The 17,215-nt window shown below is 44.1% G+C and overlaps 1 protein-coding gene across 12 annotated transcripts in view; it reads left to right on the plus strand.

Annotated features, from left to right (window-relative positions):
* Positions 1-17,215, plus strand: part of prdm16 (PR/SET domain 16) — a 771,474-nt gene that overhangs the window by 681,042 nt on the left and 73,217 nt on the right. For 5 of the 12 annotated variants that reach the window (XM_033047847.1, XM_033047849.1, XM_033047850.1 and 2 more), the window contains 4 exons: positions 2,568-2,603; positions 4,323-5,706; positions 9,002-9,025; positions 9,133-9,220. In XM_033047847.1, the coding sequence (XP_032903738.1) occupies positions 2,568-2,603; positions 4,323-5,706; positions 9,002-9,025; positions 9,133-9,220 (1,532 nt within the window). The remainder of the gene's footprint in view (positions 1-2,567; positions 2,604-4,322; positions 5,707-9,001; positions 9,026-9,132; positions 9,221-17,215) is intronic. The other 7 variants (XM_033047851.1, XM_033047859.1, XM_033047853.1 and 4 more) reach the window with 5 other exon arrangements.

Raw genomic sequence — 17,215 nt, forward strand, 5'->3', positions numbered from 1 at the left:
GGACATGGAGATGGGAGATAATTCATTTTGGTTAGAACAAAATAGAAACACAGAATATTTTTAAATAGTGAGGAAATAGTAAATGCCGATGAACCAAGTGATCTTAGTCTGCTAGTTTAAGAAATGCAGAACTTTAATGTGCAGATATAATTGCTAGGAGGACGAATTAAATGTTTTATTGAAAGTCAGTTGAAGTGAAAACATGGGAAGTATATCTACAATTTCTTTCAGAATTTAGATATATCATTGTGTGGAGTTTCTGCCTCTGTGCTAAGAGTGGGACACAGGAGAGGGTCATTTTACCGAGTCCTGCTCGAATTATGTTCCTCCTCATGTGAAAGTGCCCAATGTACAATGGCAAATTAGCAATGACCTCCTTTGAAGGGATATCACTTCAGTATTTACATAATACTTTTGTTTTTTGAAGACATAATCAAAAATGTCGACAAGGGCAGAGCTGTAGATGTTTTATATATGGACTTCAGCAAAGCATTCATCCAGGTTCCACATGGTAGGCTGCTCTGGAAAGTTAGGTCGCATGGGATCCAAGGAGAGATAGCTGTATGGATAGAAAATTGACTTCATGGAAGGAAGCAGAGGGTGATGGTGGAAGGTTGCTTCTCGGACTGAAGGCCTGTGGCAAGTGATTTACCTCAGGGTTCAGTGCTGGGCCCGTTACTGTTTGTCATCTATATCAATAATTTGGATGAGAACATACATGGCAAGATTAGCAAGTTGAAGATGATACAAAAATGGGTGTTTTTAGTGAGTTGTATAAAATCATGCGAGGAATAGGTTGGGTAGATGCACAGAATCTCTTGCCCAGAGTAAGAAAACCAATGACCAGAGGACATAGGTTTAAGGTGAAGGGGAAAAGATTCAATGAGAATCTGAGGGGTAGCTTTTTCACACAAAGGGTGGTGGGTGTGTGGAACAAGCTTCCAGAGGAGATTGTTGAGGCAGGGAGCATCCCAACATTTAAGAAACAGTTAGACAGGTACATGGTGGGATACTGGCCAAACGCAAGCACGTGGGAGTAGTGTAGCTGGTACATGTTGGCCGGTGTGGGCAAGGTGGGCCGAAGGGTCTTTTTCCATGCTGTATCTCTCCAATAAGATTTTGATTGGCATAAACATTGTTACAATTGGATTAGACTTCAGGAATATTTACACTAAAGAAAAATGGGGTGCGTAGTTTAGAAAATGGAGCAGTTATTTACAAAGTGTCATTCCTAGTTTCAAGGTGAAACTATTAGAATTTTCAGACCCGGATCCAACTATTTTCCATTCATTAGCAACATCCAGAATTGGAAAAGCAAGTTTGTACAATTATCCCGCTACATCACGGGGGAAGGAGAAGTGGCAAATAAACTTCACTCTGGAGAAATTTAAGAGAATCCATTTGGAGAGACAAGAAACACGAACAGTAATAATTCCTTATGAGAAGCATTGCTGGTTTCACCATATTTACTTACTTTGCTATTATCAGGGATCCTGTCCATCTTGGAATGTATGTAGACTGATTCCTGAAAATAGCTGGGTGAATGGATAAGATGGAAAGTTTGTTACAAGCAATACTTTTCGTTATTGGCTGAAACATAGCAAGGAATGTCATGCTTCAGATACACAAGGCATCACTTAGGTTACAGCTATGAATTTGTGCTTCATTCTGCTCGCCATGTTATAGGAAAGATGTGATCGCACTACTCTGAGAGAATGCCGAGGAGATTATGCGGATGTTGCCAGGCTGGAGAGATTTAATTCTACAGGAAGGATTGACTGGGCTAGGAACAGAGGATGTTGAGGAGAATTCATTCAAGAATATAGCTAAAAGAGATCCAGGCAGGTTGAGACAAAGCTCCCACTTCACTGAGTTCAGTAATAGGGAGATGACTTTAAAAAGGATTTGAAGGAACAGTACTTCTATCCGGGGACAGTGAACCTTCACAAGTCACCCCCAGATAAGGTGATTGAGGCGTAAAATTCCTTCACATTTAAAATGACCTGGATGTCATTTAATGTGCGGCTGTTGACAAAGCTGTGGACCAGTGCGTGGGTCATAAGTTGGATGGGCTGAATCTTCTAGGCCATTACTTTCTGTAATTCTATTCATTTGTTACAAATGGTGCTGCTCTTCACTTTTGCTGTTTAGTATTAGCAATGGAACGTTGGTTAGATTTCGAGGATTCCATTGAATTCCCAGGCGTTTGAGTTGAGCTTGTCAATACTCCAGTCACTGAGCGACAGGGCTTGGCATCTCCATCTTAGGGAAGGAAGGTAAGACATTGAAAAGTAGAGAGGACAACCCCTCCATCATGAGCTGGACCATCACCATGCATGGTGAAGCATCCCGCAGTCAACCAGTTGGGTGGCCAAGGGCAGTTGTAATCAGTTGGAGAGGGAGTGAGGTGGATGTGTGGGTGGAGGTGGTCAACATATCCCATTGTGCAGCCACAAGTCCCAGCAGTTGATCTCTCACTGTGACACTGCTTAGTATAAGTTAGTATGAGAGGATTTAGAATTGGTTTGATGATATTGTAATTTTATTTATCTGTATAATATTGACAGATAGGAGGCAGGGACAAGCATGGACACAGAGTGATGGTAAGAAATCTTTTTTTGTATAGCTGTTGAAGCTCAGGAGTGCATTGTCCCCCATAACCAATTGTCACTCAGTCACTCACTCATTTTAAGCCTCAAATAGACACAAAATGCTGGAGTAACTCGGTGGGTCAGGCAACATCTCTGGAGAAAAGGAACAGGCGGCGTTTCTCCAGTCTGAAGAAAGCTCTCGACCCAAAGCGTCACCTATTCCTTTTCTCCAGAGATACTGCCTGACCCACTGAGTTACTCCAGCATTTTGTGTCTATCTTCGGCCTAAATCATCTGCAGTTCCTTCTTACTCATTTTAATCCTGGTCATTTCTAAAACGAAGGCAGCCATGTTCCATTTGCCCTCAGGAAACAAGAAAACTAATTTTAATTTGAGGATGTGAGATGCCTCGCTCTTCCCTGCACAACTTAGTATGCCGAGTTGTAGAAGGATTTTATTTGGTAACAATGTTGATATGTTAGTTAATTTGCTTTGGTTGCCATCCTTTGTACATTATTTGATGTACTGAAGTCCGAGAGGGACAAGGGACAATGGAAAATGGAATCATCTTTCCCATCAGCTCCATTATAGGCAGTAAATTCTTCAGACAAAACATTGGCACATCAACCAATGCACTAAGCATTAACAGGCAAAATAATATCCCGTAGGATTCACTTGCATTTGGTAACTGAATGTAACATAAAAAACAAATCAATAAAGTGAAATGACTGGTGGAGCACTGAAGTATAATTGTTTTCTTTGGACTTTGTGTTATATGGGAACTATCTTTGCAAATACAGCAAAGGCTCTTTCCACTGAAGATAGACACAAAAAGCTGGAGTAACTCAGCAGGACAGGCAGTATCTCTGGAGAGAAGGAATAGGTGACGTTTCGGGTCGAGACCCTTCTTCAGACAGAGAGGGAAACGAGAGATAGAAAATAAATGAATAAAAGATAGGCAAAAGGACAAATCAAAGGCAGCAAAAATGATCAAGGAAAGGTGGAGCCCACAATGGTGCATTGTTGGCTGTGGGGAGTGATACAAACAGTGAAACTCAGCAGGACGACAGTGAAATTAGTAAGTCGACTAGGATGGGGGAGGGATGGAGAGAGAGGGGATGCAAGGTTGAAGTTAGAGGAATCAATATTCATACCACTCGGTTGTAAGCTGCCCAAGCGAAATATAAGGTGCTGTTCCTCCAATTTGCGTTTGGCCTCACTCTGACAGTGGAGGAAGCCCAGGACAGCACAAAGGCTTTTCACAGTTGGCCAAGTATTTTTTTACTCCTCTTTGGGATGATTCAATGTACCATGACCTTCCGACACATCCCAGGTCTCCTTTGCCCTTTGTGAAGAGCAGCCCAAAAAACACAGAATGTTATCCAAATACTTTACAATATTCACATTCCTGTGTGAGTGGGTAAATGAAAATGTATTATTTAAAACCAAAATTCAAAGCAGCAGTTGTGTCTTATGCTCACTTGAAGTGATCCATAGTGGCAAGTGACCTTTCAGCTTATCTCCAATGATGGGTACTTGTGTAGAGGAATTCAAGGACATATACCATTGGGTTTGTGGTCTGACTAAACTCCTGTCCATGTAAACGGCTTGACTAGGCAGTTGTTAATATTACTGTTGAGGCACCTAAATCCTGTGTGCTTCTTTGTCTGTATTATTAGAATTAGATATGAGAAGATTGATGCTACATTTCTCCTTTGTGTTTAATTGCAGGTGAGGTCTGTCACAAATCCTACACTCAGTTCTCCAACCTCTGTCGACATAAAAGAATGCACGCCGATTGTCGGACACAAATAAAGTGCAAAGACTGTGGTCAGATGTTCAGCACCACCTCCTCGCTGAACAAGCACCGTAGGTTTTGTGAGGGCAAGAACCATTATAACCCCAGTCCAATGTTTCATCAAGGTCTACCACTCACTCCGAGTGCCATGCTGGACAAGTCCAAGCCTACATCCTCTCTCAACCACGCTTCCTTGGGCTTCAATGATTATTTCCCCTCGCGCCAACACCCAACGGGATTGCCCTTCTCGCCCACAGCCACGTTTCCAGCTCTCGCTCCAGGCTTCCCAGGCCTTTTCCCCCACTCGCTCTATCCCCGAGCTCCTGTGCTACCAAGCAACGCGTTGTTGAAAGGCTGCTTAAATCACGATATTGATGCAAATGTCCAGAGCCACATGGGGAACCCCTCCGTATCACAAGCATCATCCTTGGTGTCTTCCTTCAATGACAGGGACGCCCCTTTAGAAGGGAAAAACAATGTTCGATCTGACAATTGTTTCACTGAGAAAAACAAGGTAAAAAACACTGACTTATCGGAAGGTAGTGACTTTGAAGACATCAATACAACAAGTGGGACTGACCTGGAAACGACGACAGGCACTGGGTCTGATTTGGACAGTGATATGGAGAGCGATGGAGATAAAAAGAAGGAAAAAGCCAGTCTGTCAGCCAAAGGAACGGAGAAAGTTACTTCAGTCTCCCTCAACACGAACAACGAAATCGATGAACAGGCGCAGTACCTTCCATCCCAACATTCCTTCTTCCCCCCTCCCGATGAACAGAGCCTCCCGACCAGCGCTGCTAACGATTCCATTAAAGCTATCGCTTCCATTGCGGAGAAATACTTTGGCACAGGTTTCATGGGGATGCAAGAGAAGAAAATGGGATCACTTCCATACCACTCCATGTTTCCGTTCCAGCTCTTCCCGAACTTCCCACATTCCATATATCCTTTCACGGACCGAAATCTTAATCCCAATCTCCTGGTGAAAAATGAGCCAAAGTCGCCAAGAGAGCACCAGAAAAGTGGCAATGCCAGCTCCGAGTCGCCCTTTGACCTTACCACCAAACGGAAAGAGGCAAAGCTCCTCCCCGCGTCTAAGCTTATAGTGTCCACGCTATCTGGCGAGGAGCAGCCCTTGGACCTGAGCATCAGTGGCCGCAGCCGGGTCAGTCAAAACGGCCCAGGGGAGCCCAGGAGGAACCACGTGTTTGGTGAACGCAAAATGATGATCAACGATGAGCTCCCCAAGGTGCCGCACCAGCAACCCTTCCATTACGCCAAGCCATCGCCCTTTTTCATGGATCCCATCTACAGGTATTCATAGATCCTATAGTACACATTCAATCTTCCTTCATAGGAAACCACTGCTTCGGATTGAACTGTTTCCTTTAAGCTAAAAATGTATCTTGTGAAATGTTTGTAGAAATTTTCCTTCAGTTGCCTGAAGCTCTGAGACAACCTTAAATTGTCTTCATTCCTTCTCTTAAGCTGTGAGAAGTTCCCAGGCTGTCTATAGCCCATCTCCCCTCTGCTGCACCTCTTCTCCCCCACCCCACCCACCCACCTCACCACTTAAATGTTAGGTTTAGTTTTAGTTTAGAGATATGGCACGGAAACAGGCCCTTCGGCCCACCGAGCCCGCGCCGACCAGTGATCCCCGCACATTAACACTATCCTACACACACTGGGCACAATTTACAATTTTACCAAGCCAAATAACCTACTAACCTGTACGTCTTTGGAATGTGGGAGGAAACTGGAGCACCCAGGGAAAACCCACATAGGCCATGGAGAGAAGGTACAAGCTCCGTACAGACAGCATCCGTAGTCAGGATCAAACCTGGGTCTCTGGGACTGTAAGGCAGCAACTCTACCGCTGCACCACCGTGCTGCCCTTGACGAGGAGTATGCCTTCATTGTCAACAGGAAATTTGCATCACATTGGCTGTTATGTTGCTCACAGCAGGACAATTGGTGTTGGAGGTTAGTGACAGTATCTCGCTGAGAGTACCAGTGTTCTTCACTGCCCATGTCACTCTTCCACCTTCTGAGCAGGAATTGAGATGTGGAAACTGAAGAGAAATTCCAAAATTAATGAAGCCTGTTGTTATTTTGAATATGAAGTGTTGCAAATATTCCATTGTCCAACTTGGTGATATTTATGTGAACTGTGCAAATAGAAACATAGAAAATAGGTGCAGGAGTAGGCCATTCGGCCCTTCGAGCCTGCACCGCCATTCAATATGATCATGGCTGATCATTCAACTCAGTATCCTGTACCTGCCTTCTCTCCATACCCCCTGATCCCTTTAGTCACAAGGGCCACATCTAACTCCCTCTTAAATATAGCCAATGAACTGGCCTCAACTACCTTCTGTGGCAGAGAGTTCCAGAGATTCACCACTCTCTGTGTGAAAAATGTTTTTCTCATCTTGGTTCTACTTAAACCACAGACTGGTACTGTGCATAGGCCGATGCACCAATATGGTACTGGAAGTATTTCAGTTATGGCATACTACACAATATGGATATAGACAATAGACAATAGGTGCAGGAGTAGGCCATTCGGCCCTTCGAGCTAGCACCGCCATTCAATGCGATCATGGCTGATCATCCGCAATCAGTACCCCATTCCTGTCTTCTCCCCATATACCCTGACTCCGCTATCTTTAAGAGCCCTATCTAGCTCTCTCTTGAAAGTATCCAGAGAACCCGCCTCCACTGCCCTCTGAGGCAGAGAATTCCACAGACTCACCACTCTCTGTGAGAAAAAGTGTTTCCTTGTCTCCGTTCTAAATGGCTTACTCCTTATTCTTAAACTGTGGCCATGAATTGACCAGGTTATAAAGAGTGTAAATTTTCCATTTAGCGGCTGTTTGTATAAGTGTGTGTTGGTGTGGTCAATGAACAATGCACACCTGTGCACCTGTCCACATCACCTTGCAATGCCCTCCAGTAACCTGCTAACATGCACAGTTCACTACACGTGTGTAGAATCCATGTGGGTCCCAGTAGTCCTTGGAGGCCCATTTGATTTGAATAATAGAAAGATTTTGATGGTTTTGCAAAAAATAGTTTGTTGAAAGAAAGCAGCAGAGGATTGGGCTCATGTAAGCACCAATTGGTGCTGGATTATGTGTCTTGCCAACACACTCTGTACATCTGCTAATAATGATGTGGGTCAGAGACTCCAACATGAGATGGAATAATAAGCATATTAATTGCTAATTGACATGAGCTTGCAACATTATAACCAAATTATAGTAACATTGATATCTTATAAAAGAAGTTGCAAGTTAGATGCCAACCAACACACTCCAATACATGTACAGCAATAGAGGAATCTATATGTTGAATATTTGGATGTTTTCATAATCCTTTCCTCTGTCGAGCTGGATAGATCACAAAGTTTTCTATTTCCGCTCCTGGTTTATGTTAATATAGTGGATCTCAGCTAGGGCTGGGTCATGATCATCAGGATTGATGGAGAAGAAATGATTCTGCAGTACAATTCAGTATGGTCAAGTTGGGCCGAAGGGCCTGTTTCCACGCTGCATGACTCCAACTCATCGATACTGTCCAGTGATCCATGATGGGACATGTTTGTCAATGGGACCAGGCTTGGCTGTGATGCCTTGGAGTGTTAAACATGAGGAATGAGTTAGGGTGCTGATCGAGGTGTACTCAGGCAAGTACCATTGCCTTCAGGAAAAGGAATTAAAAAGAAAGGATTAAGATATATTTCCTTCTGAAAGCTGAGCAAGCCTATGGAAAAACTCCACCATTCTATAGAAACGTTCTGATCTTATTGTTCAAGATGCAGGCAAGGTAGTGTGGTGATTACAGTACAAGAAGAGGAGAGATTCTGAGATCAAAACCACTTTGGCACATAACAAACTCAAGTAATGCAAATGTTTTATTCCAAAATTATAATAAGAGTAACCTAATAACTTGGTTTAATTATGCAACAACAATGCACTGTTAAAGCGAAGCCGGAGTGAATGCTTTTTAACGGTGTTGTACATCAAGGAATATGGAGTTAGTGCAGTAAAGTGGCATTCAGCTATAAAAACAGCGATTCAGATGCGAAGAAGGTGCAAAGGGCTGAACAGTCCACCCCTGCTCCTATTTCTTAGTTCTTGTCATTACCGTGAGATCGCAGATTTCAAAATTTCATATTTCAATAGATCAGGTCACTAATGTGATAATAATAGGCGATTGATAGCCATGCAAGTTGACATTTACTACAAAACCCAACAGTGATCTTTAGCCGAGCCGAGCCGAGCCGAGCCTTACCTGTGACTCCAGTTCATTGTAGTCGCCTTGACTCTGGACAAAGTGAGAGCAGTGAGAGATGTGCAGCAAATGCAGACTTACCTGTCACTCATTTTGCACAAACTGTCGGCTTCTGCTTGAAAAGGTGTGAATCTTTGCTCACATGTTAATGGTGCCACCTGCCAAGTGTGGGATTGAGAAGCAGAGTCCCAGCCGTCCAGCTGCTGATCAGGTGAAAGGTGTGGAAACAGAGAGGGAACTGCAGTCCAGTCCTGCATTACACAGAAGATGCCACAGCCAGGATTTCATCCCAACCTTTGCTTTTCTCTTTCAGCTGGAACCACCTGCAATATACAGCGTAAGTGTGCATCTTTCCTTAACATTGTTCCCAAGTGGCCCTGTGAGAGGTAGGATTTTGTTTGGGAATTGCTGAGCGCTGATTTAACTCTTTACTTCTCGGTCCAGCAGGGTGGAGAAAAGGAAAGTGATGGATCCTCTGAACTCATTGAAGGAGAAGTATCTGCGGCCAAACCCACTGCTGTTCCACCCTCAGGTACACAGAGTCACCATCTGCATGTCTCTTGAGGAATTTACCTGAAACATCCACGTTGATTGTTAATGTTTTCCAGAGTGGATCAGTGTAGTAACAGTTATTGGAGTCTCTATAGGCAATTATTTATGTTGTTTGTGTTCATGAAGAAGCAAGTATATTTTTAAAGACAGTAGAATATTTTTTTGTGTTTCACTGTGTTTCAGCTTTAGATTTAATATTCATCACTATTGTATTCCATTAAAACCAGGCATTCCCCGGTGAAAGCCCTGGATCTCTTAAAGGGGGTTGAACCTTAAGGTTCCCTGCTTAATGTTGCACCTTATGATGAGTTGCCTGATCTCAGCCTTGGGAGGAATGTTGGCTTTCTACAAGTTACTTCCGTGACCATGAACCAGGGAGGTAGAAAATATCACGGTCTTGTTGCCTAAGGTGGCGTGGCAGATGACAACAAAGTATGTACTATCGTAGACAATGAATAAGGTTATCAAGACTTACATCAGGTTCTGTATCAGCTGGGCATGTGGCCTGAGGAATGACAAATGATTTAAATTCAGATAATAATAATAATAATAATAATAATAATAATAATAATAATAATAATAATAATAATAATAATAATAATAATAATAATAATAATAATAATAATAATAATAATAAATACTTTATTGATCCCCTCAGGGAAATTCAGATAAGTGTAAGGTTTTGTGTTTTGGGAAGTCAAACAGGGGCAGTGGATTGTAGGGCACTAGAGAATGTTGTAGAGCAGAGGGATCTCAAAGTACAAATCCACGGTTCCATAAATGTGGTTTAGTTTCGTTTTTTAGTTTAGTTTATAGATGCAGTGGGGAAACAGGCCCTTCGGCCCACCGAGTCCGCACCAACCAGCGACCCCCGCACATTAACACTACCGTACACACACTAGGGACAATTTACACTTATACCAAGCCAATTAACCGACAAACCTGTACATCTTTGGAGCGTGGTAGGAAACCATAGACCTCAAAGAAAACCCACGTGGTCACGGGGAGAACATGCAAACTCCGTACAGACAGCACCCGTAGTCGGGATGGAACCAGGGTCTCTGGCACGGTAAGGCAGAGACTCTACTGCTGCGCCACCGTGCCACCCACAGTGGTGTTGCAAGTAGCTAGAGTGGCAAAGAAGGCTTTTGCCATGCTGACCTTCATCAGTCATGGAATTGAGTGTAGAGGTTGTACAACATTTTGGTGAGGTCACACGTAGAGCATTGTTTAAGAAGAAACTGCAGATGCTGGAAAAATCGAAGGTGGAGAAAAATGCAGGAGAAACTCAGCGGGTGAGGCAGCCTCTATGGCAGGGAGCATAAAAACTGACTGCAAAAGTTTTCATAGATATGTGAAGAGAAAATAGGCTCCATCCCAGAGTACTTAAGGAAGTAGCCCCAGAAATGGTGAATGCATTAGTGATAATTTTTCAAAACTCTTTAGATTCTGGAGTAGTTCCTGAGGATTGGAGGGTAGTTAATGTAACCCCACTTTTTAAAAAGGGAGGGAGAGAGAAAACGGGGAATTACAGACCAGTTAGTCTAACATCGGTAGTGGGGAAACTGCGAGAGTCAGTTATTAAAGATGGGATAGCAGCACATTTGGAAAGTGGTGAAATCATTGGACAAAGTCAGCAAGAATTTATGAAAGGTAAATCATGTCTGACGAATCTTACAGAATTTTTCGAGGATGTAACTAGTAGAGTGGATAAGGGAGAACCAGTGGATGTGGTGTATCTGGACTTTCAGAAGGCTTTCGACAAGGTCCCACATAAGAGATTAGTATACAAACCTAAAGCACACGGTATTGGGGGTTCAGTATTGATGTGGATAGAGAACTGGCTGGCAGACAGGAAGCAAAGAGTAGGAGTAAACGGGTCCTTTTCAGAATGGCAGGCAGTGATTAGTGGGGTACTGCAAGGCTCAGTGCTGGGACCCCAGCTATTTATAATATATATTAATGATTTGGACGAGGGAATTGAATGCAACATCTCCAAGTTTGCGGATGACACGAAGCTGGGAGACAGTGTTAGCTGTGAGGAGGATGCTAGGAGGCTGCAAGGTGACTTGGATAGGCTGGGTGAGTGGGCAAATGCATGGCAGATGCAGTATAATGTGGATAAATGTGAGGTTATCCACTTTGGTGGCAAAAACAGGAAAGTAGACTATTATCTGAATGGTGGCCGATTAGGAAAAGGGGAGATGCAACGAGACCTGGGTGTCATGGTACACCAGTCATTGAAAGTAGGCATGCAGGTGCAGCAGGCAGTGAAGAAAGCAAATGGTATGTTAGCATTCATAGCAAAAGGATTTGAGTTTAGGAGCAGGGAGGTTCTACTGCAGTTGTGCAGGGTCTTGGTGAGACCACACCTGGAGTATTGTGTACAGTTTTGGTCTCCTAATTTGAGGAAATATATTCTTGCCATAGAGGGAGTTGGGAGAAGGTTCACCAGACTGATCCCTGGGATGTCAAGACTTTCATATGAAGAAAGACTGGATAGACTCGGCTTGTACTCTCTAGAATTTAGGAGATTGAGAGGGGATCTTATAGAAACTTACAAAATTCTTAAGGGGTTGGACAGGCTAGATGCAGGAAGATTGTTCCCGATGTTGGGGAAGTCCAGAACAAGGGGTCACAGTTTAAGGATAAGGGGGAAATCTTTTAGGACCGAGATGAGAAAAACATTTTTCACACAGAGAATGGTGAATCTTTGGAATTCTCTGGCACAGAAGGTAGTTGAGGCCAGTTAATTGGCTATATTTAAGAGGGAGTTAGATGTGGCCCTTGTGGCTAAAGGGATCAGGCGGTATGGAGAGAATGCAGATACAGGATACTGAGTTGGATGATCAGCAATGATCATATTGAATGGCGGTGCAGGGTCGAAGGACCGAATGGCCTATTACTGCACCTATTTTCTATGTTTCTATGTTTCTATGGAGCGAAGGAATAGGTGACGTTTTGGGTCAAGACCCTTCTGAGAGAGGAGGAGAACTTCTTCAAAGTAGGCACACCTCGAGGAGATTTCGCAGTGGAGTAGACAAAATGTTTAAGAAAGAACTGCAGGTGCTGGAAAAATCAAAGGTAGACTAAAATGCTGGAAAAACTCAGTGGGTGAGGCAGCATCAGAAGGGTCTCGACCCGAAACGTCACCTGTTCCTTCGCTCCCTAGATGTTACCTCACCCGCTGAGTTTCTCTAGCTTTTTTGTCTACCTTAGAGCATTGTGTTCAGTTTTAATCACTCTGCTACTAAACTGGAACGCATTCTGAGAACATTTACGAGGATGTTGCCAGAATTCAAGGCCTGAGCTACAGGGAGAGGTTGGGGAGGCTAGGACTTTATTCCTGGAGAGTGGGAGGCTAAAGGGCCTGTCGCACTTTCACAACCTAATTCACGACCTCTGCCGAGTTTGCCCTTGACTCATACTCGCAGCATGGTCGGCACGAGGTCGTAGGTAGGTCGTGATGCTAGTTGTAGGTACTTGTGGCAACAAGTAGGTCGGGGCGTTTTTTCAACATGATGAAAAATGCCCACGAGTAAAAAAGGTTGTGAATTATGTCATGAAAGTGGGACAGGCCTTTAAGGGGTGATCTTACAGAGGTGTATAAATTCTTGAAGGGAATAGATAGGGTGACTCTTTGACCCAGGATAGGTAAATCAAGAACTAGAGGATCTAGGTTTAATCTGAGCAGAGAAAGATTTAATAGGAACCTGAGGGGTACCCTTTTCACACGTGTATGGAACAGGCTGCCAAGTGAAGATGTTGAGGCAGGTACATTAACAACATTTGAAATACACTTGGCCTTTGGTACATGGATAGGTAAAGTTTGGAGGGATACGGACCAAATGTGGGCAAGTGGGACTAGTTTAGATGCGGCATCTTGTTTAGCATAGTCATGTTTGACCAAAGGGCCTGTTTCCGTGCTGTCTGATTCTATGACCCTTATGTATGCTGGGTGCAGCGTTAACCTACTGGCATTGCTCTTAAACCTTACCCCAATGTAAATCAGAAAGCACAGAGGCTGTGCATATCAGAACAAGAGCCACTGGGTGGGAGATGACAAGGGAGCTCTGTGTTGAAATATCCAAGGTTAAATGTAACCAAGACAAGGATGATGGCTTCTGAAGTTGATGAGATGAGGAGGGGATGAAATTGGGCATTATCCCAGAAGCGGTTATCATAGAAACATAGAAATTAGGTGCAGGAGTAGGCCATTCGGCCCTTCGAGCCTGAACCGCGATTCAATATGATCATGGCTGATCATCCAACTCGGTATCCTGTACCTACCTTCTCTCCATACCCCCTGATCCCTTTAGCCACAAGGGCCACATCTAACTCCCTCTTAAATATAGCCAATGAACTGGCCTCAACTACCTTCTGTGGCAGAGAATTCCAGAGATTCACCACTCTCTGTGTGAAAAAAGTTTTTCTCATCTCGGTCCTAAAAGATTTCCCCTTTATCCTTAAACTGTGACCCCTTGTTCAGGACTTCCCCAACATCGGGAACAATCTTCCTGCATCTAGCCTGTCCAACCCCTGAAGAATTTTGTAAGTTTCTATAAGATCCCCCCTCAATCTTCTAAATTCTAGCGAGTACAAGCCGAGTCTATCCAGTCTTTCTTCATATGAAAGTCCTGACATCCCAGTAATCAGTATGGTGAACCTTCTCTGTACTCCCTCTATGGTAAGAATGTCTTTCCTCAGATTAGGAGACCAAAACTGTACACAATACTCCAGGTGTGGTCTCACCAAGACCCTGTACAACTGCAGTAGAACCTCCCTGCTCCTATACTCAAATACCTTTGCTATGAATGCTAACATACCATTCGTTTTCTTCACTGCCTGCTGCACCTGCATGCCTACTTTCAATGACTGGTGTACCATGACACCCAGGTCTCGTTGCATCTCCCCTTTTCTTAATCGGCCACCATTCAAATAATAGTCTACTTTCCTGTTTTTGCCACCAAAGTGGATAACCTCACATTTATCCACATTATACTGCATCTGCCATGCATTTGCCCACTCACCCAGCCTATCCAAGTCACCTTGCAGCCTCCTAGCATCCTCCTCACAGCTAACGCTGCCCCCCAGCTTTGTGTCATCCGCAAACTTGGAGATGTTGCATTCAATTCCCTCGTCCAAATCATTAATACATATTGTAAATAGCTGGGGTCCCAGCACTGAGCCTTGCGGTACCCCACTAGTCACTGCCTGCCATTGTGAAAAGGACCCGTTTACTCCTACTCTTTGCTTCCTGTCTGCCAGCCAGTTCTCTATCCACATCAATACTGAACTCCCAATACCGTGTGCTTTAAGTTTGTATACTAATCTCTTATGTGGGACCTTGTCGAAAGCCTTCTGAAAGTCCAGATACACCACATCCACTGGTTCTCCCCTATCCACTCTACTAGTTACATCCTCGAAAAATTCTATAAGATTCGTCAGACATGATTTACCTTTCATAAATCCATGCTGACTTTGCCCAATGATTTCACCACTTTCCAAATGTGCTGCTATCCCATCTTTAATAACTGACTATAGCAGTTTCCCCACTACCGATGTTAGACTAACTGGTCTGTAATTCCCCGTTTTCTCTCTCTCTCCCTTTTTAAAAAGTGGGGTTACATTAGCTACCCTCCACAGCGGTAGTCATGATGATGGCACTGATATGTGATCCGAAGATCTGTTTCTGGTCAAATATCAAACAAGAATATAACAAAGATAGACATAAAATGCTGGAGTAACTCAGCAGGTCAGGCAGCATCTCTGGAGAAAAGGAATATGTGAAGTTTCAGTTTTGAGACGCTTCAAGGAGTTGGTGGTTAAGGAGCGGAGGTTGTGATGAGATGAAAGATGAAAGGTTTAGTGTTGAATGCATATCCAACCATTTGACAATGTGAAAACAGTGGAGGGGTGAGGAGCGGTGGAGCTAACGCCGGGCATCACCCACAGGTTTGGGAACTAGCACTATCTCATCTCCACGTGTTTCTACGTGTCAGCATGTAGAGTAAACATTGGACGAGGTGAATGTTATATCCGTGGATGATGCTCTGGGCAATGCTACAACCTCAGGGAGAGACACTAAGATTGCCCACCCTCCAGCTGCAACTGCTCAATAACAGTAGAACCAAGCCCATGTCAAGCTGCCCAACAGTGCAGCCATTTTGGTGAAGACAGATTGGCGTGGCTGTAATTGGGGAGACTGGTGCACAGACAGCCACCCCACGGTCCTTGACAGATCTGGGTCAGGATCCAGTGGCATGGAGACTCTCTTCTGCTGCTGCCTTCATCCGCCTTCCCAGCCGTTGTGACGCTCCACTAAGATCAGCCATCATCCTCCACCTGTTCCACTGTTGAGGTCTTGGTTGTATTGCTCTTTGCCAGAGCTCCCCCTCGATCTTATCGCCATGGGTGGCCCTACCAGGAGCATAGCTCCAGACGGCATCGCTCTCAGGATCTCAGGAACACACAAGCTTCTCCACCACGAAAAGGTGACAATCCATGGAGAAGTATTGATATGAGTGGTTTTAGTATTGTGGCAGCTTAAAAGCATTCAAATATGGAGTTCTAGATGAGGCCGACAAATCTGAAACTTAAATTGGTTTTAAAACTTTGGTGAATAACATGAGGGTGATGATGGGAAGCATCTTTTGAGGAGAGAGGTGATGGCAGGATATTTGAAGGAGATAGACATCTGAGAGTTCAGCATTGGGTCCAGAGAGCAGGATATAGGTCTCATGGCAAAGATACATCCTGAAGGGGCACGACAGGAGTCTTTGAGTGCAGGTCGGACAAAGCACATATTTCCAGGCTCATCAGAGGAAGGAAGGTTAGGAGTGAGAGTGGGGATTGACTGAACAATTAAATTGGAAGATTGGTAAATTGGACAATTAGGCAATTTAGCATAATAATAATAATAATAATAATAATAATAATAATAATAATAATAATAATAATAATAATAATAATAATAATAATAATAATAATAATATATTTTATTGTCATTGCACATAAGTGCAATGAGATTTGGGTATGCAGCTTCCATCCGATATCATAACTTAAATAACTAATAAAATTTAGATTTAGATATCCCGAGAACATGGTTTGTAAAAAGAACAGTAAAATAGTGAAGGTACACAAAAATGCTGGAGAAACTCAGCGGGTGCAGCAGCATCTATGGAGCGAAGGAAATAGGTAACGTTTCGGGCTGAAACCCTTCTTCAGACTCAGTAAAATAGTGAAAATAGTTCAAACATACTAAAGTGCAGATGTGTCTGTGCAACGTGACCATCCGAGGGAGACAGTCCAGGGGGAATGGGGGGCACTCAGCAGGGCTGGTTCAGAGCCGCTATAGCTCTGGGAATGAAGCTGTTCCTGAGTCTGGAGGTTCGGGTGTAGAAGGCCTGTAACGTCTGCCGGAGGGAAGTAGTTCGAACAGTCCGTTACAAGGGTGTGAGGAGTCTTTATGGATGCTGACGGCCTTCCTGAGGCACCGTGTGTAGTAGATGCCCTCCAAGGCTGGTAGCGGTGTCCCAATAATCTTCTGCGCTCTGTGGACGACGCGCCGAAGAGCTCTCCTCTCCGCCTCCGGCATCTGATATCAGCAAGACTTGCTGAAGGGGTGCAGCCCTGTCTGGGTGCGGCCCTGTCGAGAAAAGTGCGAGTCTTTGGCTGCGAGTCTTCGGCAAGGAAGCTGAGGAGAGGAGGCTACGCAAAATGCTGGAGAGGGAGAGACGAAAGAAGGAGATGTCAAGCAAGCTGATTCGGTGTGATGCTTGCAGTATGTGGGAGGTCAAGGACACTGCTGGTGCCTCTGGCTGCTACAAATGTGAGAAGTACATCCAGGTAGAGCTCCTGAAGGACCATGTTGGGGAACTGGAGAAGCAAGTGGATGACCTCAGGTTCATCCGAGAAACTGAGTCGTTCCTCGACAAGTCCTACAGTAAGATTGTTACACCTACGGTACTGGAAG

The sequence above is a fragment of the Amblyraja radiata genome, chromosome 31 (assembly GCF_010909765.2).
Source record: "Amblyraja radiata isolate CabotCenter1 chromosome 31, sAmbRad1.1.pri, whole genome shotgun sequence".
Taxonomy (NCBI): Eukaryota; Metazoa; Chordata; class Chondrichthyes; order Rajiformes; family Rajidae; genus Amblyraja; species Amblyraja radiata.